This window comes from Geotrypetes seraphini, chromosome 4 (genome assembly GCF_902459505.1).
Source record: "Geotrypetes seraphini chromosome 4, aGeoSer1.1, whole genome shotgun sequence".
Lineage (NCBI taxonomy): Eukaryota > Metazoa > Chordata > Amphibia > Gymnophiona > Dermophiidae > Geotrypetes > Geotrypetes seraphini.
The window spans coordinates 67,448,059-67,471,182 of NC_047087.1; the positions used below are offsets into that span (position 1 = coordinate 67,448,059).

Sequence of the window (23,124 nt, forward strand, 5' to 3'; positions counted from 1 at the left end):
ACACTAGTACTTACAATAAAGCATTTTGTTTGACTCAGGGTCTGGCAGTATGTGAATGAACACCCAGGACAAGACTCCAAGTCATGCAGGTTTGCAAGGAAACAGGCCATATTTTACTATGAAAAACGTGAATATTTACTTTGAGTGGTTGAGTTAAGCAAAGAGGAGGTATGTGAGTACCAAAACTAGTCTAAACGGGAAATCTAACATATCCAGGAGAGAAGAGATGGGGTCAGACTGGGGAAAGAGTGTCATAACAGCTTCTAGTTACATTTCAGCAGCTGACAAAAAAGTAAAAAAATAGAATACATACCGACTTATTCAAGCTTGAAAATTAAAACTGTGTTAGTCTTAATAAATGATATTTGGGATATTAAAACACCTATTTGTAAAACCATCAAAGTGCTTGTTTCATAATATTGGACATGAATAGCACCTCTAACAGTTAAAAAATTTTAAACAGACAAGATTTTAACCTAAATTTTTTACTCCAGTACTGTACTTTTTGGTGTCTATAAAAAGGAACTTTATGAAGCATTTGATACATATATGCCATTCAAAAGGCATCAGCTCTCTATTTTCATAGCTCTGTCCATGGGCCTACAGCTGAGTGCCCTTAAAGCCCGTAACATGGCTTTACTGTAAAAGCATCAAGGGTCAGTGTTTCATTCACTATAGGCTATGAACAATAGAAAAGGAAAACAAAAGTCCATACACAATGTAATATAACTTTTAGCAAAACTGTACATTTCTGGTAGACATTTCATTATCTTACAGTAAGCCAATTAAGACTTGTTTTTTTTCCCCAATGGGTATAATACTGATACCCATCTTCTCTCCAGAACTCTAAGCAGTCTGTTATAATGCATCAGTCTTCATTTTGGGAAAAAAGCAGCAGTTTTGTCTCTTTAATATGTAGATAGGCATACAATGAAATATAACAAAGTACTGTTGACAGTCCTTGTAGAAAATCATGCATCATATTTGTGAGACTAGGATTAAAGAGCACTGCAGGTTGTAATGGGTTTGAAGCAGTAGCTGCTGACTCCACATGAAAAAGCCCAGCTGGTGACCCTGGCCCTCAGCTCTCCTTGTCCACCTGGAGAGAAGCAGCAGCAAGTGCCACAGCCGTGACAGGCTGCGCAAGCCCATGCAGCTGCATCTTTGCCATTTTCTTCTGTTCACACTCTGAGACCAACTGGTTCAGCTCTGCTGCACTATAGCCAATAAGAGTCTTCAAATCACACACAAATTTGTACACAAATCTCTTTCCTTGCACTTTACAGATCATATCACCATCATAGTAATACCTGCACAAGAGAAAACAGGTAATAAAACAGAGTGGCAAAGATATAAAGAATCCAACATGACAAATAATGCACGATATAATAAATCAAACCTTTAAAAAATAATAAAATTATATTTATTAGCAATTGTTTTACATTTTGATGGGCATGCTTTGCCTTTGGAGAAAAAGAAATTGTTCTGTTCAATTAGGTTATCATTTTATGCATCTCTCACATCATAAGAGTATAGTTTCTATATCTATGAAGGCAGTATTTATTTTTATTTTTCCAAATCCAATTTGGTGTGTGTGTTTATAATTTTCAAAACACGCCCCCCTCCATACTCCTCTAAGTGCAAGACACATGTGGAGGAGTATTTTGGTCATATCCAATACGTCAGTCCTCGTCTGAATTTTCAAAACATTTTTTGAGGAGCTTTACTCTAGTAATATGCAGTAAAACTGCTGCTGCCAGTAGAAATAATATTTTAGGGACTAACCATCTCTTCTATGAAATCGCGCTAGCGGTTTTTAGCGCAGGGAGCCGTGCTGAATGGCTCGCACTGCTCCCGACGCTCAAAGGAACTCAATGAGCGTTGGAAGCGGCGCGGGTCATTCAGCACGGCTCTCTGTGCTAAAAAATGCTAGCGCGGTTTCGTAGAAGAGGGGGAAAGGGGGAGTGGCCAAGATAGCGGTATGCTGCTGACAGTGCTTCAACTCTGGTAAGTTTTTGCTGGCAATTTGTCGTACTTTAATAATGCTGCATACTAATAGGTTAGGGAACTGTTCAGTCTGTTCCCTCACCGACCAGAATGTTTTTTCCCATTGAGCAAAAGATAGGACTATTTCGCCATCAAAACTCAATTACAAGCGATTTGCCTTGCTATGGTATTGGAAAAAAGGAGCATCCAGAACTATGGGGCTCGATACATCTCTTTCACCTTCAGTGACCCATCCTCCTCCATGTCCAGCAGCAGTAGCCAAGGGGTGCATATGGCAGCCTATACCAGAAAAGCTTTCGGATAGAGGGTGCTATGCCTGACAGTGAATCTGCTATGGAAACATGGTGGTCACTTTGGAAAGCCTCTGGAAGGCATGACAGACTTGAAACCACAGTCACTAAGTCAATGGGTGAAATATCAGATGTTCTAAGATGTACTGACTCCTCTATTCAAATTAAACAAAGTACAAGATGAGGTTAAGTTACTTCAAGCTCGACTATTGTAATTCGTTACTAATGAACATTATTCAAAAAGAAAAGAAACGCCTACAGATGATTCAAAACATTGCCGTCAAACTTATACACAATGGTAAAAAATATGAACATGTAACTCCTTTCTTGATCGATTCACATTAGATTCCCATTAACCATCACATTACCTTTAAAATTTTGCTCCTAGTATTTAAAACTCTATCTACTAGTGAACCGCAATTTATAAATAGATTGCTCATTCCGTATAACACACCCCGCTCTCTTCGATCTATGGCCCAAGGGCTTCTGGCAGTCCCTTCCTTAAAAGTTATTGGCACAAGACGTCATGACATGTTCTCAATAGTGGCCCCCCAAGTCTGGAATTCCCTACCTCAAAATATAAGAGATGAAAAAGACATTAACCGTTTTAAAAATAACTTTAAAACGTTTCTTTTTAAAGATGCTTTTAACCTCTAATGGAATGTATATAGCACAGTAGATTCCCTACTAAAAATGAAAAAACAAAAGAAAGAAAAATTTGTTACTCTTCCTTATGTTTTTTCCCTCTATGGCTCTTTTCTTATTCCAAAAGTATCAATTTTGTAACTTTACCCCCTTACTCCTCTCGTATTTAGTTTTGTCGGTATGTCTATTTTTTTAACTGTATGTTGTTGTTTTTAAATTGTATGTTGATTAGTATGTTTATTTTATATTTTATTGTAATTTGCTTAGTAAATTATGAATAAGCGATTCATCAGATTTATAATAAACTTGGTAAACTTGGAAACTTGGTTATCTGCTAACTTTGTGAAGGACCAGCGGTTTATGCAAAGATTGAGCGAATTGAAAATTATAATAGACTTAATCCACAAATGTTAAATTTCCTAAATTCCCTAGGGTAACACCAACTGATACATTTAAGAAGTTTTTGGTTGATAATTTGAAATTTACTTCTGAAACTATTTTTCCATTGAATTGAATATACTACGTTTCCTAAAAAACTGTCAGGGGAAAACAGTTAAGGTCAGAAAATGGATTTAAATAATTTTTCAACTCTACTAGAAGAATCTTTATCTGGAATAGAAGCAAGATCTATCCTAAGTATATCATTTATTTTTGAACAAAACCTTAATGCAGAATTAAGAATTTATTTTCATTGTTCACAATCCATGTTTTATGGCCAGAGAATCTAGATATATCTTTATATTCCTAAAAATACAAAAGAAAACAAGAGCGCTTTTCTGGCCACAAGATGAAAAATTTATATTAAGCTAATCATGTAAATGTTTGGTGAGATACACTAGGACTAAGTATATCTGTTGTGCTTCAGAACAATTCAGAGCTTTCCTGGACTTGAAAAAGTTATCATAAGGATTATTAAGATGATTTAGTGGACTATGATCACAGTAAATATCAATTTATGATCTCTTCATTTTTTTTCCCCTTCCACTCCCTTCAATTCCTGATACAGGTCTAAGGAAATGAGACTTAATTGATTTTGTTTAATATTTGTACTAATTCCTTAATCAGGCTGGATGTTGATCAAAGTATCCCTATTGCGAGGTCTTCTAGAAGTAGGAAGATCCTGGATTCTCTGCAAGGAGAACTGTTCCAGCAGTTGGTAATGGAACCCATGCGGGATGGGGTCATACTGGACTTAATCTTACAAATGGGAAAAGTGTTTCTGATGTTACAGTGGGTGATCACTGCATAGTACAGTTTAATATTGAGATAGAGAGGGCTCATTCAAAAGTAAAGGTTCTAGACTTTTAAAAAACTAACTTTGTTCAGATGGGAGATTACATCAAGGAATTGATGTCTGGATGGGAACATCTGGAAAGAGTAGATATGAAGTATGCAAAACTGAAAGGAGTTATTGTAAGGGCGACAGACCTTTTTGTTAGGCAAGTAAGTAAAAGTAAGAGGAAAAGAAGGTCGCTTTGGTTCTCAAAAGTAGTAGCTGAGAAGGTAAGGAATAAGAGATTAACTTTCATAAACTACAGAATATTGCAGAAAGAGGAAGACAGGCAAAAATATCTGGAAAAGTTAAGAGGCTGGTCGAGTAGTCGGGAAAGCAAGATACAAATGGAAGAAAAAATAGCTGATACGGTAAAATGGGGAGACAAGACTTTTAGGAAGAAGTGCAAAAGTGACATTGTGAGACTCAAAAGTGAAGGGGAGAAATATGTAGAAGCTAATAAAGAAAAGGCTGAATTGCTTATCAAATAAATTTCTGTTCTGTCTTCATGGCTGAAGAGTCGGGAGCTGGGCAGCAGAAGACAAATGCGAATAGGGATAGAGCAGTGGTAGACCTCAACTGATTTTCAGAGGGTTGTGCTTATGAGGAGCTAGCTAAATTAAAGGTAGACAAAGCGATGGGGCCAGATGGTGTACATCCGAGGGTGTTGAAGGGACTTAAGGAAATTCTGGCAGCTCGCAGACTGACCTTTTCAAGTTTATTTATAATTTGGTATACCAATCATCACAGGTATCTGGCTGGTTTACAATATAAAAAATTTATAAAACATAAAAATAAAATAGGTCTGGTTGTAGCCTAGACAGAGACAAAGTTTGGACATGTTAGATACAGAAGGAGCTGGGGTGGGGGGGGGGGGGGGGGGGGGGGGGGAGAGATTTTAACTACATCAAAAAATAAAAATAAGAGGAAGGGAGTGGTACCGGAGGACTAGAGAAGGGCAGATGTGGTCCCTCTACATAAAAAAGGAAGCAAGGAAGAAATAGGGAATTACAGGCCAGTAAGTCTGACTTCTGTGGTAAGCAAATTAATGCAAACACTTACCTTCTCAGGTACTACTTTTGAGAACCAACACAGCCTTCTTTTCTTCTTACTTTTACTTACTTGCCTCACAAAAAGATTTGTCGTTCTTAGAATAACTTCTTTCAGTTTTGCCTACTGCATTTCTACTCAATCCAGATATTCCCATCCAAACAACAATTCCGTGATGTAATCCCCCATCCGAACAAAGTTAGTTTTTTTTAAAGGTCTAGAACCTTTACTTTTGAACGATCCCTCTCGATACCCACCTTAATATTAAACCATACTATGGAGTGATCACTGGATGCCAGATGATCACCCACGTAACATCAGAAACACTTTCCCCATTTGTAAGCACTAAGTCCAGTATGACCCCATCCCATGTGGGTTCCATTACCAACTGCTGGAACAGTTCTCCTTATAGAGAATCCAGGATCTCCCTACTTTTATAAGACCCCACAATAGGGATACCCAATCAATCTTCGGCATGTTAACATTACCTATTAGTAAAACTTTTTTTAGATATATTCTGTCTACTATTAAATCTCTGTCCACTTCTTCAGTTTGTGAAGGAGGCCTGTATATCACACCAATGTAAATATATTTACCATTCCCTCTTTCCTAATTGATCCACAGTGCCTCTTCCTTGCCCTGCTGATCCTGCAATTGTGTGGCTTTAATATGATCTTTAACCACTGCCCCTCATTTTCTGCCTACCCTGTCTTTCCTGAATGATTTTAGCCTGGTATAACTACATCCCAGTCATGGCTCTCCATGAACCATGTCTCTGTGATCGCCACTATATCCAACTCATCTTCTTCCATCACTGCTTCTAGATCCAGAATCCTGTTTCTCATACTTCAAGCATTAGTATATACTGCTTTCCAGATATTACCCCCTTTTCCCATCTATGTAGAAGTATTCAGTGATTTACTTACCTGAGGGCTTAAACTCATCTGGTGGCTTTGATCACCCTGCCCCCATCACTTCTAGTTTAAAGCCCTCTACCGTAGATTAGCCAGTCTGCCACCGAAGACACTTCTTCCCTTCTTTGTTAGATGTATACCATCCCTGCTTAGAAGCCCTTGGAAAATCATCCCATGGTCCAGGAAGCCAAAACACTGTTGACAACACCATCCATGTAGCCACACATTCATCTCCAGGATGTGTGCTTCTCTGACCTGGCCCTTACCCTCAACAGGGAGGATGGATGAGAATACCACCTTTGTACCCGACTGCTTCACTTTTTCTCACAGAGCCACAAAGTCACTTTTGATACGTTTGCAGGAGTACCTGGCAGTATCATTAGTGCCAATGTGGATGAGCAGCATCGCATAATAGTCATCAGGATTGATGAGTCTTGGCAATCTCTCTGTAACATCTTGAATTTTAGCACCAGGTAGACAGCATACCTCCTGGGAAATCATGTCTGGTCTACAAATGGACACTTCTGTACCTTTCAGAAGGGAATTGCCAACCACCAGTACCTTATGCCTCCTAGTGGTCATGGATCCAGCAATTTTAGGGATTTCAAGCTTTGGTCCTTCCTCTCCCTAGGATGGTCTCATCTCCTCCATTTCCAGGGCACCATACTAGTTCTTCAGTTCAAGGGTGGGTGGAGTCACAGTCTCGTTCTTGCAAGGTTCCATAATCAATGTCCAGATGTCTTCCCTCAGCACAGATTCTTCTTCCCCACTGCTGTAAAATCTTTAATGACTCATGAACTATTTCATCAATGTACCTCTCATTCTCAGTCTTGCCACTTCCTCTCTCAGTTCCTTTACTTCCTTAATGAGGGATTCAAGCTGAAGACAGCTTGCACATTGAACTACTCCCTCTGCCTGGGTAACATTTTCTGTCTGCACAGAGACAGAAGCTATAACCTGAGCAGCAGCTTTAGTGACATGATGTTTCCCAGCCATAATGTGACTGCAGAAGTACTTATATCTGGAAGAAAAAAGAAAGAACAGAAAAATCCTACCAAAGCAATGCCATGTTCCTGGTTGGCTGAAAAGCCAAAAAAGTTTCACCTTGGGGTGGGCGGGTGGGAATTTACCTCAAGGGTCACTTGTGGAGTTTGATCTTTAAGAAAGTCCTCAGAGTTCAGTCTTGTCAGATAAATCTGATCAATTTCTTTGACTGGGTAACCAGAGAATTGTATAGAGGGAGTGCGCTAGATGTGATGTATTTAGATTTTAGCAAAGTCTTTGACAGTGTTCCATACAGACGTTTAAATAAATAATCTGAGATAATCGGGATAGGCCCCAAAGTGATGGGTTCTACACCAGAGTGGATCCCTGTATTCAGAAGCTTGGTATGGTGAGAAGCAATGTTGTCATGATGGTTAGAATAGGTGATCCATCTTTAACAAATTCTACATCCTTTATGGATTCCTGTATGGAATTACAGTGGCAGAGAGAACCAGCAGAAGTGTTCCATGATTAGCAGGCTCTACACCCATGAAGGAATACCTCTAATTTACAGGATTGTTCATAAGTAGAAGTGATCCAACTTTAAAAGACACCATAGCCATAGTGGATCCTTCAGAGTCATCTTAATGGCATTAACAATGCAAATATGCGCAGCAGAGAAGAAGTAGAAAAGGTCCAACATTGGGAGTTCAGAGTACTCGATGGTCCAGACCAAGCACTGAAAATGCCTCACGAGAGTTGTGAAATCAGTATGCATTGATGAGCTATGGAGAGCAGGAACCGGCATGTAGGTTGCTGACCATAGTGATTGCTGAGGCTAGGCTGGTACTGAGGGAAACAATGGAAGCACTGGTACCGGTCATTGAAAATAAAATTACAACAGCAGCAACGGTACCGAGGTAAAATGTAGCATTGGTACCGATTCATCCCTGCTCTGTGTTTATTGCCTACATCAAGACTCGGTACCAAGCAGAGTCTGATGCTAATTAATACTGAGTAGAGAAAAAGGGGCATTGAGGACAAATTCATTGTAAGCTCATGGCCAGCTGTGCACCATACAATTCCCCTGTATATGGTGAGTGATTGCACCGGTACTAAGGGCTATGAAGCTGGTACCATATATGTCGCAGGGTGTTGAAGCATTGGTAACCCCAAGAGGAAGTGTGCTTCAGAAATAACAGCATGCATCGATGAACGATGGCATCAATGAGAGGCATGTATCAAGAGACTCGATGCTGAAACGCCAGTGATGATATTGATGAAACTGTCAATGCTCATTGGTACCAAAGGGAATATATTCCACTCAGAAGATCAATCCGTGAAAAGGAGGCACCGGTACTATATGCTGCTCAGCTGGTACCATAGGTGCATCAGGGTGTTGAAGCATGAGGAATGCTTCAGAAATGACAGCCTGCATCGATGGCATCAAGGAGGTATGCATCAAGAAACTCGATTCGAGAGATGCCTGTGACACTGATGATGATTTTGACGTCGATCTAGGAATTGGTACCGCAGAAAAGTCCAAGTTCAGTGTTCTCACTAGCGCCTTTTAGCCGGGCGCTTCACCCGGCTAATTTAGATGCCCGCCCGGATGTCATCTGTCATGAATCTTGCTGCTGCTGCTGCTTAACGCATAGCCTGATGAGCTGCCGAAAGATTCCTGCCCGATTTTTATTAAAACAAAAAACACCAGCAAGCGACTTGAACTCGTGCTCTGGGGCTCTAACGGTACCACTGTGCTTGCCAGCTGGACAAAGGTGACCCCATAGACATAGTATACCTGGACTTCCAGAAAGCCTTTGACAAGGTACCTCATGAGCGCCTACTAAGGAAACTGTGGAACCACGGGGTGGAAGGGGACATACACAGATGGATCAGAAACAGGTTGGCAGACAGGAAATAGAGGGTAGGAGTAAAGGGACACTATTCTGACTGGAAAGGGGTCACGAGTGGCGTCCCGTAAGGTTCAGTGCTGGGACCACTGCTGTTCAATATATTTATTAATGACCTGGAAACAGGGATGAAGTGCAAAGTTATAAAATTTGCGGACGACACAAAACTCTCCAGAAAGGTTAGATCCGTTGAGGAATATAAAGAACTTCAAACTGAGTGAGTGGGCATATAAATGGCAGATGAGCTTCAATGTAGAGAAATGTAAAGTCATGCACATAGGGAAAGGAAACCCGATGTACAACTACACGATGGGGGGGATGATATTGGGGGAAGGCAACCTAGAAAAGGACTTGGGGGTTTTGATGGATAAAACAATGAAACCGGCGACACAATGTGCAGCGGCCTCAAAAAAGGCGAACAGAATGTTGGGCATTATCAAAAAAGGTATCACTACTAGAACCAAGGAGGTTATCCTCCCGCTGTATAGGGCGATGGTGCGACCGCATCTGGAGTACTGCGTACAATACTGGTCGCCGTACCTTAAGAAGGATATGGTGATACTCAAGAGGGTCCAGAGAAGAGCAACAAAAATGATAAAGGGCATGGAAAACTTTCCATATGCTGAGAGGCTGGAGAAGCTGGGGCTCTTTTCCCTGGAAAAGCGGAGACTTAGATGGGATATGATAGAAACTTATAAGATTATGAAGGGTAGAGAAGGACAAATTCTTCAGACTGGCGGGGACAACAAAAACTAGAGGGCACTCAAAAAAATTGAAAGGAGACAGATTCAGAACAAATGCTAGGAAGTTCTTCTTCACTCAGAGGATGGTAGACACCTGGAATGCGCTTCCAGAAGAGGTGGTAGAGCAGAGTATGATTTTGGGTTTCAAAATGGGATTGGACGAGTTCCTGAAGGAAAAGGGGATTGAAGGGTACAATTAGAGGGTTACTATACAGTACAAAATGCTTTAGAGCATTAGATCACTTACAGGTCATTGACCTGGGGGGCCGCCGCGGGAGCGGATTGCTGGGCATGATGGACCTGTGGTCTGACTCGGCAGAGGCGATGCTTATGTTCTTATGTTCTCTCCCTCCGGAGCATGCGGGAGATAGGCCAGCCATGGAGGGAAGCTTACAATTTGCTGCTCTTGCTTAATTTGGGCCTCTCTCGCTGTCGAGTCCTGCCTACTTTCTATTTCCGTGAAGACAGGACCCGGCAACAAGGAAGGCCTGAAGCAAGCAAGAGCAGCAAGTTGTAAGCTTCCCTCTGTTGCTGACCTATGGGAGATAGGTCAGCGACGGAGGGAAACTTACAACTTGCCTTTGTCTGTAACGAATGTGCCGATGGGGGGGTGAGAAGAGGAATGCTACTGCTGCACCCAATTAGGTGGGGAGGGGGGATAAAAATGCTGCTGCATCCAATGGGGGGAGGAGGAAGATAAATGCTGCTGCACCAATTGGGTGGAGGGGGAAGAGACATGCTGCTGCACCCAATTGGGTGGAGGGGAAAGAGACATGCTGCTGCACCCAATTGGAGGTGAGGGCGAAGAGAAATGCTTCTGCTGCTTCACCCAATTGGGGGGATGGGGAAGAGAAATGCTGCTGCTGCACCCTATTGGGGAGAGAAAGGGAAAGAGGGAGAAGGAAGACTAGGGAGAGGAGAGGAAAGAGATGCCAAGACCATGGGAGGGAGGGAAAGGAAAGGAGATATCAGACCAAGGAGGGGGATAGAGAGATGTCAGGGCATATGGGGGGAGGGGAAGGAGACAGATGCCAGACCAGGTGAAAAGAAGTAAGGAGGGAGAGAAAGGAAGGAGAAGAGATGCCAGATAATGGAGTAGGAGGGGGAGATGGAAGGAGAGGAGAGAGATGCCAGGGAAGGGAAGGGAAACTAAGGAGACATAAAATGCCAGACCAGGGGGAAAGGAAGGAGAGGAGATGCCAGAGCAAGGAGGGATAGGGAGAGATAGCAGAGAGATGTCAAGGCATGGGGGGAGGGAATGAAAGGAGAAGAGAGAGATGCCACAGCATAGGGGAGGGGGCAGAGACAAAAATTGGAGAAGGGGTAAATCTGAAATGAATCACGTACAAAGGAGAGAAAAGACACAGGATATACAGTTTATTGAAGGGACATAGAAAGAGGGAAGATGCCATATGAGAGAGAGGGTGGACACTGGATGGAAAGGGCAGAGAGGGTAGACAGTGGATGCAAAGGGCAGAGAGGGTAGACAGTAGATGGAAGGGATAGATAGAGAGAGAGGGCAGAGGCTTAGTAGAAGAGGCAAAGAGAGAGGACAGATGATGCATGGAAGGGAGAGAGGACAAGAGCTGAATAGAAAGAAGAGAGCGAAAAGAAGATGATTAAAGCAGAAACGACAAAAGGTAGAAAACTTTTTTGTTGTTTTACTAGAATCAAGTAGTATTGTAACTGTAGTGCTTAAAGTTTATCAATAGGAAATAGAAATAAGGCAATTTTGGGGGGGGGGGACTAAACCCCTTTCCTCAGGTCATGACAGGATACTATAACAGCAGTATACTGTACTGTCCTGAAGAAAGATTTGGCCTCTGAAAGTTAATTACTACTAATTGAAAAATGGATTAGTCCAATAAAATGGTATTTTCTTATTTCACATTATTTGTTTTATTTCTATTTGTTAATTTGTAAAGTGGTGATTGTTATGTAGCAATTTTTTCAAATTTACATCTATTGTCTTTATATTTTGGGCAGTATTAGGGGACATGTCACTGTTTCTGTGGTGTTGCATTGTATGCAGAGTCTGGTTTCTTGGCAGTTCAGTTTGACTTTTGTCTACATATTTCTATTTTTAGTTTGTGATTTTTCCATATTGGGCGAGGGTGTATCTGTGATCTGTGTGTAAGAAAAGGACATGGTTTTCTGTTAGCATCAACTGTACAGGATCTGGCTTATTTAGTTTTACAATGCGTGTGTTGGTGTTCTAGTGCTCACCCTTGTTGTGTGACTCATGGATTATTACTAGAAATAACTTTTTTATATAGAGGAGGGGGTTGTTATAAAATGATCAGCACTGGCTGTCTTATATACTAGGTATGCCACTGGATTTAATGACCCTATTCTAACTTTACTGTTGACGTAAGTGGTGTCCCCCCCCTCCCCCTCGGGTATAAAGAATTGAAGTTGTATCAAGCAGCTTTCAAATGACATTATACGCAAATATAAATAAAATATTTTTAATAGTTTCAAGTTTATTACCTTTTGATGAATCACTTATACAAACTTTCTAAGCGATGAACAATTTAAAAAGCCACTAGTTAGTGGTCTCACAGATAATTGGGTATAAAAGACAACATACAAATTAAATAAACCGACTAACATTATTGCAGTCAGATTAAAGACAGACATGATTAAAGAGGGAAAGGGGGGAAAAGTTACAAATTCATCTTATATTGAAAATTACACAAAAAGGAAAAAACGAGAGGGAGGGAAGGGGGTTAATATCTGTTACAAAATATGAAGGGTCCAAAATTAGACTTATTAAATATTAAAAGCGTCTTGAAACAAAAAAGTTTTCAAAAATGTTTTAAAAGAGGTAAGATCTTTTTCATTTCTGATATAATGTGGCAATGAATTCCAATTGAGGAGCCATAACAGAAAACATATCACTTCTTCTTCTGCCAACGATTTTCAAAGAGGGAACCGTTAATAAATTTAAAGAAGATGATCGAAGAGAGCGAGGGGCATTGTAAGGAATAATCATTCTTGTCATAAATTGTGGTTCATTGAAGGTTAGAACTTTGAATACTAAAAAGAGTATCTTAAAATTAATACGGTGGAAAATGGGAAGCCAGTGTGATTTAATCATTAATGGTTGTAACATGATCATATTTTTTCGCTTTATGAATAAGTTTTATTGCTGTATTTTGGATTATCTGAAGCCGTCTTTTTTCTTTTTGTGTTATGTTGATTAGAAGGGAATTACAATAATCAATTTTAGATATGATCATGGAATGGATTAATATATTAACAGATTTAAGGTCTAGAAATGTAGAGATTGAACGAATCAGACGTAATTTATGGAAACAAGATTTAACTATTTGACTGATGTGATTATGAAATGATAAGTCAATACATTGCTAATTATTACCTGCAACTTTACCTAAACTGTTTTGCCCTAGCTCTCACTTTGATCTTTATCTGCTACTTTTTTATTTTGCTGTAGTGCAATCACAGAGGTCTCCTTCAAGACTCAGTAACACCTCTCCATAAATTATGTGGAAGAGGTCTGAAAGTGGGGATTGCATCTATTTCATATCCTCAGTGAGACCTTAGGAAGGAACCTAGTGATCAAAACATTATTAGAGGTGTTGTAGAGCCATTTCTTGTATGACTGATGAGCTATATTTATCTTTTTTGTTAGTTGTTTAAATTCATGCAGAAATAAATGGCTAGGTTGAACCTAATGACTTCATTAACGCATTTCCCTTTTTTAAACCTCTATACCAGTGATCCCCAACCCTGTCCTGGAGGACCACCAGCCAGTCGGGTTTTCGTGATAGCCCTAATGAATATGCATGAGAGAGATTTGCATATAATGGAGGTGACAGGCATGCAAATCTGCTCCATGCATATTCATTAGGGCTATCCTGAAAACCTGAGTGGCTGGTGGTCCTTCAGGACAGGGTTGGGGACCACTGCTCTATACCATTTGAAAGAAGGCAAATATCTAATTATTCCCTTCTAGAATTGGATACTTCTTAAATTTAGTAAAAATATTCTGGCACAAGTGTCAAACCTTAAAATAGGAAGTCATGTTGAGCACTGGAAAATAATTAATAATAATTAACTAATAAAAAGAGTACACATTTAATTTTCCCCACCACCAAATTTCCCTGTCCCGCCCAAAGGTGAAAATAAAGAAATTTAATTAAAAATGTAAAGGATTTAAAATAAAAACAATTAACAAAAAAGATATGATGACATTATTGAAAATACAAAGCAGAAAGGCAAACTCGACTAGATAAAGTCTTCTTCACTCCGTGGAAAATGACCTCACGAGCCGGCATCTGATGGGAAGGCACTCATGCATGTGTGGTATGGGCAGTCTTAAATCTTTCTAAAGCTTAACGTGATAGTACACTTTAGCACTGTCTGTACCAGGCTCCATGGATGACATCACCAACATATGAGAATATGCTGCCTGTTTGTCCTAGGATAATTATTTTTATCATATTTAGTAACAATAAGCAAAGTTTAAAAAGGAGAAATTAGGTTCTTACCTGCTAATTTTTTTTCTGTTAGCTTCTAGACTGCTATAGTCCTTACGAATGGGTTATATACCTCACTGCTACCAACAGATGGAGACTGAGCACAAACTTGTATATCAGTATAGCTTCCCCTCTAGCAATCCAGTCAACCGAATAGCCAAGCAGAACCTAGGAAAGACTTCAACTGAAAAAATAAAATATACTCCAAACAGGAATGTAAAAACAACAAACATCTGTAAACAATTGTTGGAACATGTGTAGAACTTAATCCTGGTATAGAAAATATCCCCACAGCTCACCAGCTAAGCCAGCTGAGCCCTGTGCTTAATTCTTCCTGGCCCTAGAAAAATACTAGAACCTGCAGAAAAAACAAAATCTGCACGTGAGCAAAAACTCGCAATCACCACACAAAGACAGATAGGGTGGGGAGTATACCAGTCTACAAGCTAACAGAAAAAAAATTAGCAAGTAAGAACCTAATTTCTCCTTCTGTATCGCTTGGTAGACTGGTATAGTCCTTACGAATGGGACGTACCAAAGCAGTACCATTAAGGGCAGGACCCCCGAAGGACCGACACCAGAACACATTCACCGAATACCATGTCCCGACGCACTTGAACATCCACACGATAGTGTCTTACAAAGGAATGCAGAGAAGACCAAACTGCAGCCTTGCAAATATCCACTGGAGGCACCAGAGAAGATTCAGCCCAAGAAGCTGCCTGACCCCTAGTGGAATGAGCCTTAAGAAATACTGGAACAGGCTTCTTCTTGAGAAGATAAGTGGAAACAATAGTCCCCTTAATCCAGCACACAATAGTAGCCTTAGAAGCACCATCCCCTTTACGAGGTCCCACGAGAAGGACAAATAGATGATCTGATTTCCTGATCTGCTGGGTCCTCTGCACATAAGAGTGAAGGACCCAACTGACATCCAACGTACGCAACTGCCTCTACTTGGAAGAGCCCTCCCAGCTACCTAACACTGGGAGGACAACTGCCTGATTGACATGAAAAGGAGAAACTACCTTTGGCTGAAATGAACAGGCCTCAAGACAACCCGCTTCCTAGAAAACTTTAAGAAGGGAGCCCTACAAGAGAAAGCCTGAAGCTCAGAAACACATCTAGCAGAAGTAATGGCCACCAAGAAGACTGCTTTGAGTGTCACAACCTGCGCTTTGGCCGAGCGGTTTTAGGTAGCCAGGCAGTGACACAGGACTTGAACCTTGGCATGAGCCCCTTTGAAGTAGGGCAACCTTTCACATAGGATACCCCTAGGTTACCACCCAGGCTAAACGGTGTGGGTTCTTCCACAGAAACTCCAGTAGACTGAATGGCTTCAATGCAAATTATAGACTTTATTAGGCCACTGGCCTCGGCAGCCCCAAGAAACCCCGGTTCCACCGGTGGCATGAACTTTATACACAAAACAAGCACTCTTCAAATCAAACATAATTTGCTGTGCTCCGGGCTTCATCAAAATAAATCATAGTTTTTAACTTTTCCTAGTTATCAGTGGAACAGCAGAGAAACAGCAAGTTACAGAAATCTTTCCCCTTTTAAACTCACAGCACTTATGCAATCTCCATTTGCTCAGGATGTGTTTCACATGGAGCATTGCTTTCTTCATTTACCATAGGCTCAGGCACACAGTATTGTAAAGGAGAGTTCCCAACCTGTTCCTCCTTCATGTCCCAGACTCAGCAAGTAGCAGTGGCTGCTTCCAGGTCAGTTCAGCCTCATGCTGGGTTCCGTGCCTCTGCACTGCTCCTGTCCCGAGGGCTCTGCTGGGTCCTTCCTGCTCCGTCCCTGCTGCTCCCCTTAGCTCACTACAGAGCTTCAGTTTAAGCTGTGGGAAGAAACCACTCCCCTTTAGCTGCAGGGGGGGAAAGTTTTCTTCCCTCTGCCTGAATCGTTTCTCTCCAGGCACCCTGCTGCTTTGCTTTCTGCCTAACAGGACCTGGATCGTAACAAGGCAGAACTTTCCTGCCTGGCTTTAGGACAGTATCAGGGAAGTCACAGCTTTTCTGTTCCACTTCCATTACCTCACTGTCTACAGGATAGTCAGCTGACCTACACCCCCGGCCCTTGACTTGGTCAGTCCTTCTGCATCGGGGTTTGTAAATCCTTCCATATCTCTTTGTGACAAGCCTCGGGGATGCAGGATTGTCACAAGAGAAAGGCTCAAAAGGTAGGCGCACTAGAACTGACAGAACCAGAGTCAGATCCCAAGATGGAACAGAGGGTCATAAGGGAGGCTTAAGCAATTTGGCCACCCGCAAGAAATGAATCACATCAGGAATGGCAGTCAAATGCTGACCTTTCAACAACCCATGAAAATCTGACAAGGCCGCAACCTGAACCCGGAGAGAAGACCAACCAGTCCCCCATCCAGGCCATCCTGCAAGCGCGAAAAAGAGACCACTCCACGCACATTACACCACTCCTCAAATAGACACCAACACCCTCACATAAGCCTCCGGGACCCCAAGAGAGTTGAGATCACTTTATCTGAACACCCCTTCTTATCTTTCAAGAGCCAAGCCGTAAGACAGAAGGGACCCAGATCGAACATTGGAATGGGACCCTGAGTCAGAAGGTCGTCCAAGAGACATAGAGGAAGATGATCTGCCACCAGATGCCTCACCAGATCCGCGTACCACAGTTGTCGGGGCCAATCCAGAGCAACCAGAATCACACATCCTAGATGCCGAATTATGCGGAGAACTCTGCCCACAAATGGCCACGGAGGGTACACATGCAACAGCCCCTCCGTTGGCAATGGTTAAATCAGAGCATCCAGGCCCTTGGCCTGACCATCTCTGCAACGACTGAAGCAGTGGGGCATTTTGGCGTTGACACTTGTGGCCATGAGGTCCATGAGGGGCTGACTCCAAGATTTCACTATCAACTGAAAGGCCACGGGACTTTAGACACCACTCTCTGGGATCTAGCACGTAACGACTTAAGAAGTCCGCTTGAACATTCTCCACTCCGGCTATGTGGGAGGCCGAGATGTCTTGAAGGTGAGGCTCTGCCCAGACCATGAGCAGAGCCGCCTCCTGCGCCACCAAAGTGCTCCTGGTGCCCCCCAGATTGACATAGGTCACCACTGTGGCACTGTCCGAAAGAACCCTGACTGAATTGCCCATCAGAAAGGACTGGAAAGCTAACAGCACCAGACGGATGGCTCTGGTCTCTAAGACACTGATCGACCAAGAAGCCTCCTCCGTGGACCAGGCGCCCTGAGCTGAGTGACCTAGACAATGAGCTCCCCAACCAAGAAGACTGGAATCCGCAAGCAACACCGTCCACTGCGGCTGGTCCAGACTCACCCCTTGTACAAGATGGGAGGTCTGGAGCCACCACCGAAGTCTGCACTGAGCCAAGCCCGGAAGCTGAACAGGATGATCTAGACCAGGGGTGTCCAACCTTTTGGGTTCCCTGGGCCACACTGAACGAAAAAATTTTTCGGGGGCCACACAAACACTAACTGATGAGAAAAAAAAAAAAGGCTAAGCAGGTCCCAAATTTGCAATCACTAATATAGAAGATATACCTATCTAATAATAAACCTTCATTAAAGGGACACTGGAGAGAAACCCAAAAAAACAGAAATGCTTACCTTGACTGAGTGATCCTCCACGTGCACCGCTGTTAGTGGGAGCAGCCACAGGCTTCTGCATCCCCACTCTGATGATCAGGGATGCGCGCTCCTGGTTTTCCCATTACAGCTACGGTGAGCCTCATCAGAGTGGGGATGCTGCATCAGCTGTCAGTGGCGCATGTGGAGGATCATTCAGTCAGGGTAAATATTACTGCTTTTTTGGGTCTCCCACTTTGAGCTTAGGCTCCCTCAAAATGAAAATCTCCCCTGCTGTAGCTAGTAGGGATCCCCAAGCCTCATCAACTGACGGCCAACTCCTCCCCTCCAACTTCCCAAGTTCTGCAGCTGGCAGCAATATTGCAGAGCTGCAGTCATCCTTCCTCCCTGCCCCCACCACTACCACAACCTTGGCTTTCATGCATGCATGCAGCTTGAGGATATTGCCATTGGCTGCAAAGCTTGGAGATTTTGAGTTGCCAGACTGGAGTAAGATGTCTTCAGGTGGCAGGGCTTGAGAATCCCCATAGCTCAAGTATTTGTAAATTGCACTCAGGTGGGGAGAAACTTTGGTGCCCATCCACTAATTTTGGGCTCCAGTCCCTCCCCTAAATCATCTGTATATGACTACACCACTGAATACAAAAATAACTGTGATGCACATATCTCAAAGCTAACATATTCCAGTTAATAAATTCAAAATAAAACAATTTTTTCTACCTTGTTGTCTGGATGTTTTGTTTTTCCATCATTTTGGTCCCAGTTTCTCTTTCTGATTTTTGTCCATATTCAACTAATTCTCTTTCAAGTTTCTGCTGTTCATTTTTTTCTCCTCTCGTTCCATTTTCTCCTTATGCTTGTCTCCAACGTATTGATTTTTCCCTTTCAGCTTTCTTAACTTTTTCTTTTTTGCCTCTGTCTCACCTTTTTTGCCTCTGTCTTGCCTTCTTTCTCACCCTTCTTTTTACATGTTCAGCTATCTCTCAATTCTCCATCTTCTCTCAGTCCCTAGCTCTCCCATTTCCCATCTCACTCCTTTCCCAGCCTCTGATTTCAGACTATCTACTCCCCATTACCCCATTTCTACCACTGTACTCACTGCTCTCTCACTCATCTTGTCATCTCCCTTTTGACCTCATTCACATGGCTCACCACTTTCAGAATCCCCCTCCCTCTCTCCACTGGTCAGGCTATAACTCCCTGTCTCTTTCTTTCCATCCCCTTTCTTATCCCAGCTCTCTTCGCTCCTGCCCTCCAATGGGTCCATCTCTCCTCCTCTATCCCCATGGTCCAACATTTTGCTTCCTCTCTTTTCTGTTTTTCTTCTTCACTCCCCCCTTGATGTTGAACAATGAAATGGAGGGAAAAAAGAGAGATGCTGCATCTCTCTGCCTTCCATCCACAGGCCTAAAATTTCTCTCTACCTACTTTCCATCCCCAGATCCAATTTCTCTTCCTTTCTCTTCCCAACTGCCCCCACTCCATATCTCCCCCTGCCTGCCTCTCTCCCCCAAGCCTACCATTTCTCCCTTTAAGTCTCTCTTTCCCTCTTCCTCCACACCACCCGAGGTCCAACTTCTCTCCCTTCAGACCACTGCCCACCATCTCTCTCTGTCCTCTGTTTCTGGCCCCAAAAGCTCTCCCCCCACACTTAATCTAGCACTTCTTTTAATACCCTCCCCCTCTGTACTTTAAAAAAAAAAAAAAAAAACCCTCCCCCTCTGTACTTTAAAAAAAAAGCTTCCTTGGCCCAGCATGTTCTCCCCCTCCTCTCCCCACCCATGCATCTCTACCTCACTCCTCTCCCACCACCATGTCCAATAATTCTCTCTCTCCACCTCCCTCCACCCAACAGTTCTCCTCTTTCTTCATCTCTCCATGTGCACCATCTCTTTCCCACTCTCAGACACGCAATTCTCCCTTACTGTTCCCTCCCCCTCACACCCTCCATTCTTCAATCATATGGCTCGTGCGCCCTCCCTCCTTCCTTCATCATTTGTCCAAAGTTTGTGCTCACTCTCTCTGGCATCCCAACATGACCTTCTCCCTCCCTTCTAGCTGGCTCCCATGCTGCAATTGTTTTTCTGGTGAAAACTGTGGGCGGTGGTGGCTGGCTTCTCATGCAATCCGTGGCTGTGCTGGACATATTTATTTTATGGCCGTTGGCGATCTGAATAGGGGTCTGGATAAAAGATGGATTCCCCATGTGCTGTGTGGAAATAAATCACTAACCTACCTGGCTCTCCCGATTACTTCCTAAACCCACCACCTGTAGTGCCCACACAGTATATACATGAACACCCAATCTGCAGCACAAGAGAGATGGAGTCAAAAAAAAAATTCTCATTTTACAGAAGTTAACCTCCAACTTCATTCTAGCCTACTATAATCCTTCTCTGAACAGAAACCCCAAACCCCGCACTTTCTTTTTCTAGAAGACATCAGCACAGAACATGCACAATAGTGCAACTACAGAACTGAAAACAGCACATCTGCCTGAAGGGAGCTGTGGCAGCCATTTTGTTAATTCTCCAGCAGGTAGTTTTCTCTTGTTGCAGTTGTCCGTGGGTGGCGTCAGCTCCTCGCGCACGATTCATGGCTGATTCGGAAGCCTTCGCTCTGACGTGACATCAGAGGGAACACTTCTGACACAGCCACAGATCACGCATGAGGAGCTGACATCGCCCACGGACAACTGTAGCAAGGGAGCCGGCCAGAAAACTACCCACCGGAGGGAGGCACAGAAGGGAGGGATGGAGGGAGGGAGAAGCTGGGCTGCACAAAACTCTTGTTAGGCCGCAGGTTGGACACCCCTGATCTAGACTGTGCCTCTGAGGCTACCACATCCGAAGAAGAGCATGCTGATGAGGATGCATGTGGGCTCGTGACCACCTCACCACATTGAGGGAAGCTGCCATCGACCACAAGACTTGGAGAAAATCCTGCGCACGAGGACACCAGGACGCCATAAGCAGGCGAATCTGAGATTGCAATTTGCTTACCTGGGCCTCCAGAAGGAAGACCTTCCCCGAGGAGGTATCGAACAGCTCTAGATACTCCAGGCGCTGAGAAGGAGACAACTGACTCTTGGCAAAGTTGACTACCCATCCCAGTGACTGTAAAAACTCCACCACCCGAGCCGTGACCCAGGTGCTCTCCTGGAAGGACTTTGCTCGAATCAATCAGTCGCCCAGGTAGGGATGAACTAGAATGCCCTCTTTTTGCAACGCCGCCACAACAACCACCATCACTTTGGTGAACGTCCGCGGAGCCGTGGCCAGACCAAAGGGAAGTGCACAGAACTGATAGTGTTGCCCCAAGATCGCAAAGCGCAGGAAGCGATGATGGGAGGCCCGAATAGGAATGTGTACATAGGCCTTGGTCAGATCTAGAGAGGTCAGATACTCCCCCGGCTGAACCACCAGAATCACAGAACGCAGAGTTTCCATGCGGAAGGAAGCACGTGAAGAGCCCTGTCGACTCCCGTCAAATCTAGGATGGGTCAAAAAGTACCAACCTGTGCCCCACTCCTGTGGGGGAGGGGGGGAACTGGAACCACCGCACAGAGATTCAACAATAGGCCTGCTGCTTCCACGGCACCTGCGATGGAGAAGCGAGAAACCGGTCTGGCAATGAATGGGCAAACTCCATAGCGTAGTCATCCCGGATCACCTCCAGAACCCACTGATCGGAGGCGATGTCTGCCCACTTTGGATAAAAATCCCTCAACCGGGCACCCACCGGAACCAAAACAGGCGCCAGCAAGGAGTCATTGGACAGCACAGGTGGCAGGGGATCTGGCAGGGGCGCTACCTGTACCCCAACGGGCCCCATGAAAGGAAAGCATGCACTGGAAGAACCTGCTTCTAGAGAGCCCAGGGGGCTGAAAAGAGGAGCCTCTCGACAAGGGCGGAAATGGCGGAAATCACACCCACGAGCAGCGCCACCTCGAGTCAGCAGCCTAGGCCTATCCTCAGGCAAACGAGGCACTTTAGAATCAGTGAGAGTCTGAACCAACCTATCCAGGAAACTTTGTCAACTTAGCTTTGGATGCCGCATCCGCCAACCAAGCACGAAGCCACAAGGTATGGCGAGCTGCCACTGCAAATGCCAACGACTTGGCAGAAGCTCGCAAGAGGTCATACATGGCAACTGAAAGATAAGAAGCACCCAATTCAATTTTTGCTACCTCACGCTTGAGCAATCTCCAATCCTCAGTTTTACAGTCAAGGAGATGCTCGGCCCAGCGAAAACACACCCGAGCCACTACCCTACCACACATCGCCGCCTGGACCGCCAGAGCCATCACATCAAAACTTTGTTTACAGAGGGACTCCCACTTACGCTCCTCTGGGTCCTTTAAGGCCGCACTGCCCTCAACAGGTACGGTATGCCTTTTAGAGATGGCCGAGACCATCGCGTTCACTACAGGCGACTTCAGAGTGTCCCTATCCCCTTCAGGAATGGGATACAGGTGGGCTATGGAGTGTGCAAAATGAAAGGAAGCTTCCGGCACCTGCCACTGTGCGAGAATAATATCTCGAATATCCTGATGCATAGGAAAAGAGCGGGAAGCAGAGCGGATCCCCTTCAGCAAGGGGTCCACCATATGCGGAGGCTCCGACATAGTGTCTTCAAAGTGAAAAACAGAAGAGACCTGAAAATTTAGTTCATGAAGTTTGTCCCGCTGAAAAATGCACACCTGATGTATCTTCATCAGCAGGGAGGTGCTCGAACCCCTCGCTGGTATAATCTGACCCTCCCAAGAGGATCCTGGAAATCTCCCCAAGGGTCCAGGACCTCATCAATAACATCTTGCACCTCTGGGCAAAAATCCTCATCTCAAGAAACCCTTAGGCACTTGGATGAGAGAGGAGGAGAGGGGAGCAAAACTGCCACTGTCTGGGGCTGCACTGGGGAAGACGCTGAGGGCAACCCCCCCCCTCCCATCCCCACGATCCCCGGAGTGGACAAAGAACCTCCAGCTGCCAGAACATAACTTTTACATAGTGCCAACATAAATTCAGGGGGAAAAAATCCCGGCTGCCCCAGCAGGGGACCCTGCCATACCTTGCCCTTGTATTTCCAGAACAAGGGGATGGTCGCCTGAGGCAACAGAAATGAAGGAGAAGGTTCCTGCCCAAATCGGAGCTCCTGCGGCCTGTCATGTCTGAAAAGCCTGAGGCCGAGGAACCGACT

General features: G+C 43.9%; 1 protein-coding gene across 2 annotated transcripts in view; it reads right to left on the bottom strand.

Moving 5' to 3' along the window:
• Window positions 1-469: 469 nt before the first annotated feature.
• GABPA (GA binding protein transcription factor subunit alpha) overlaps window positions 470-23,124 on the bottom strand; it is a 97,482-nt gene continuing 74,827 nt past the window's right edge. For both annotated transcript variants that reach the window (XM_033942803.1, XM_033942804.1), the window contains exon 10: window positions 470-1,310. In XM_033942803.1, coding sequence (XP_033798694.1) covers window positions 1,082-1,310 — 229 coding nt within the window. In that variant the 3' untranslated portion in view covers window positions 470-1,081. The remainder of the gene's footprint in view (window positions 1,311-23,124) is intronic.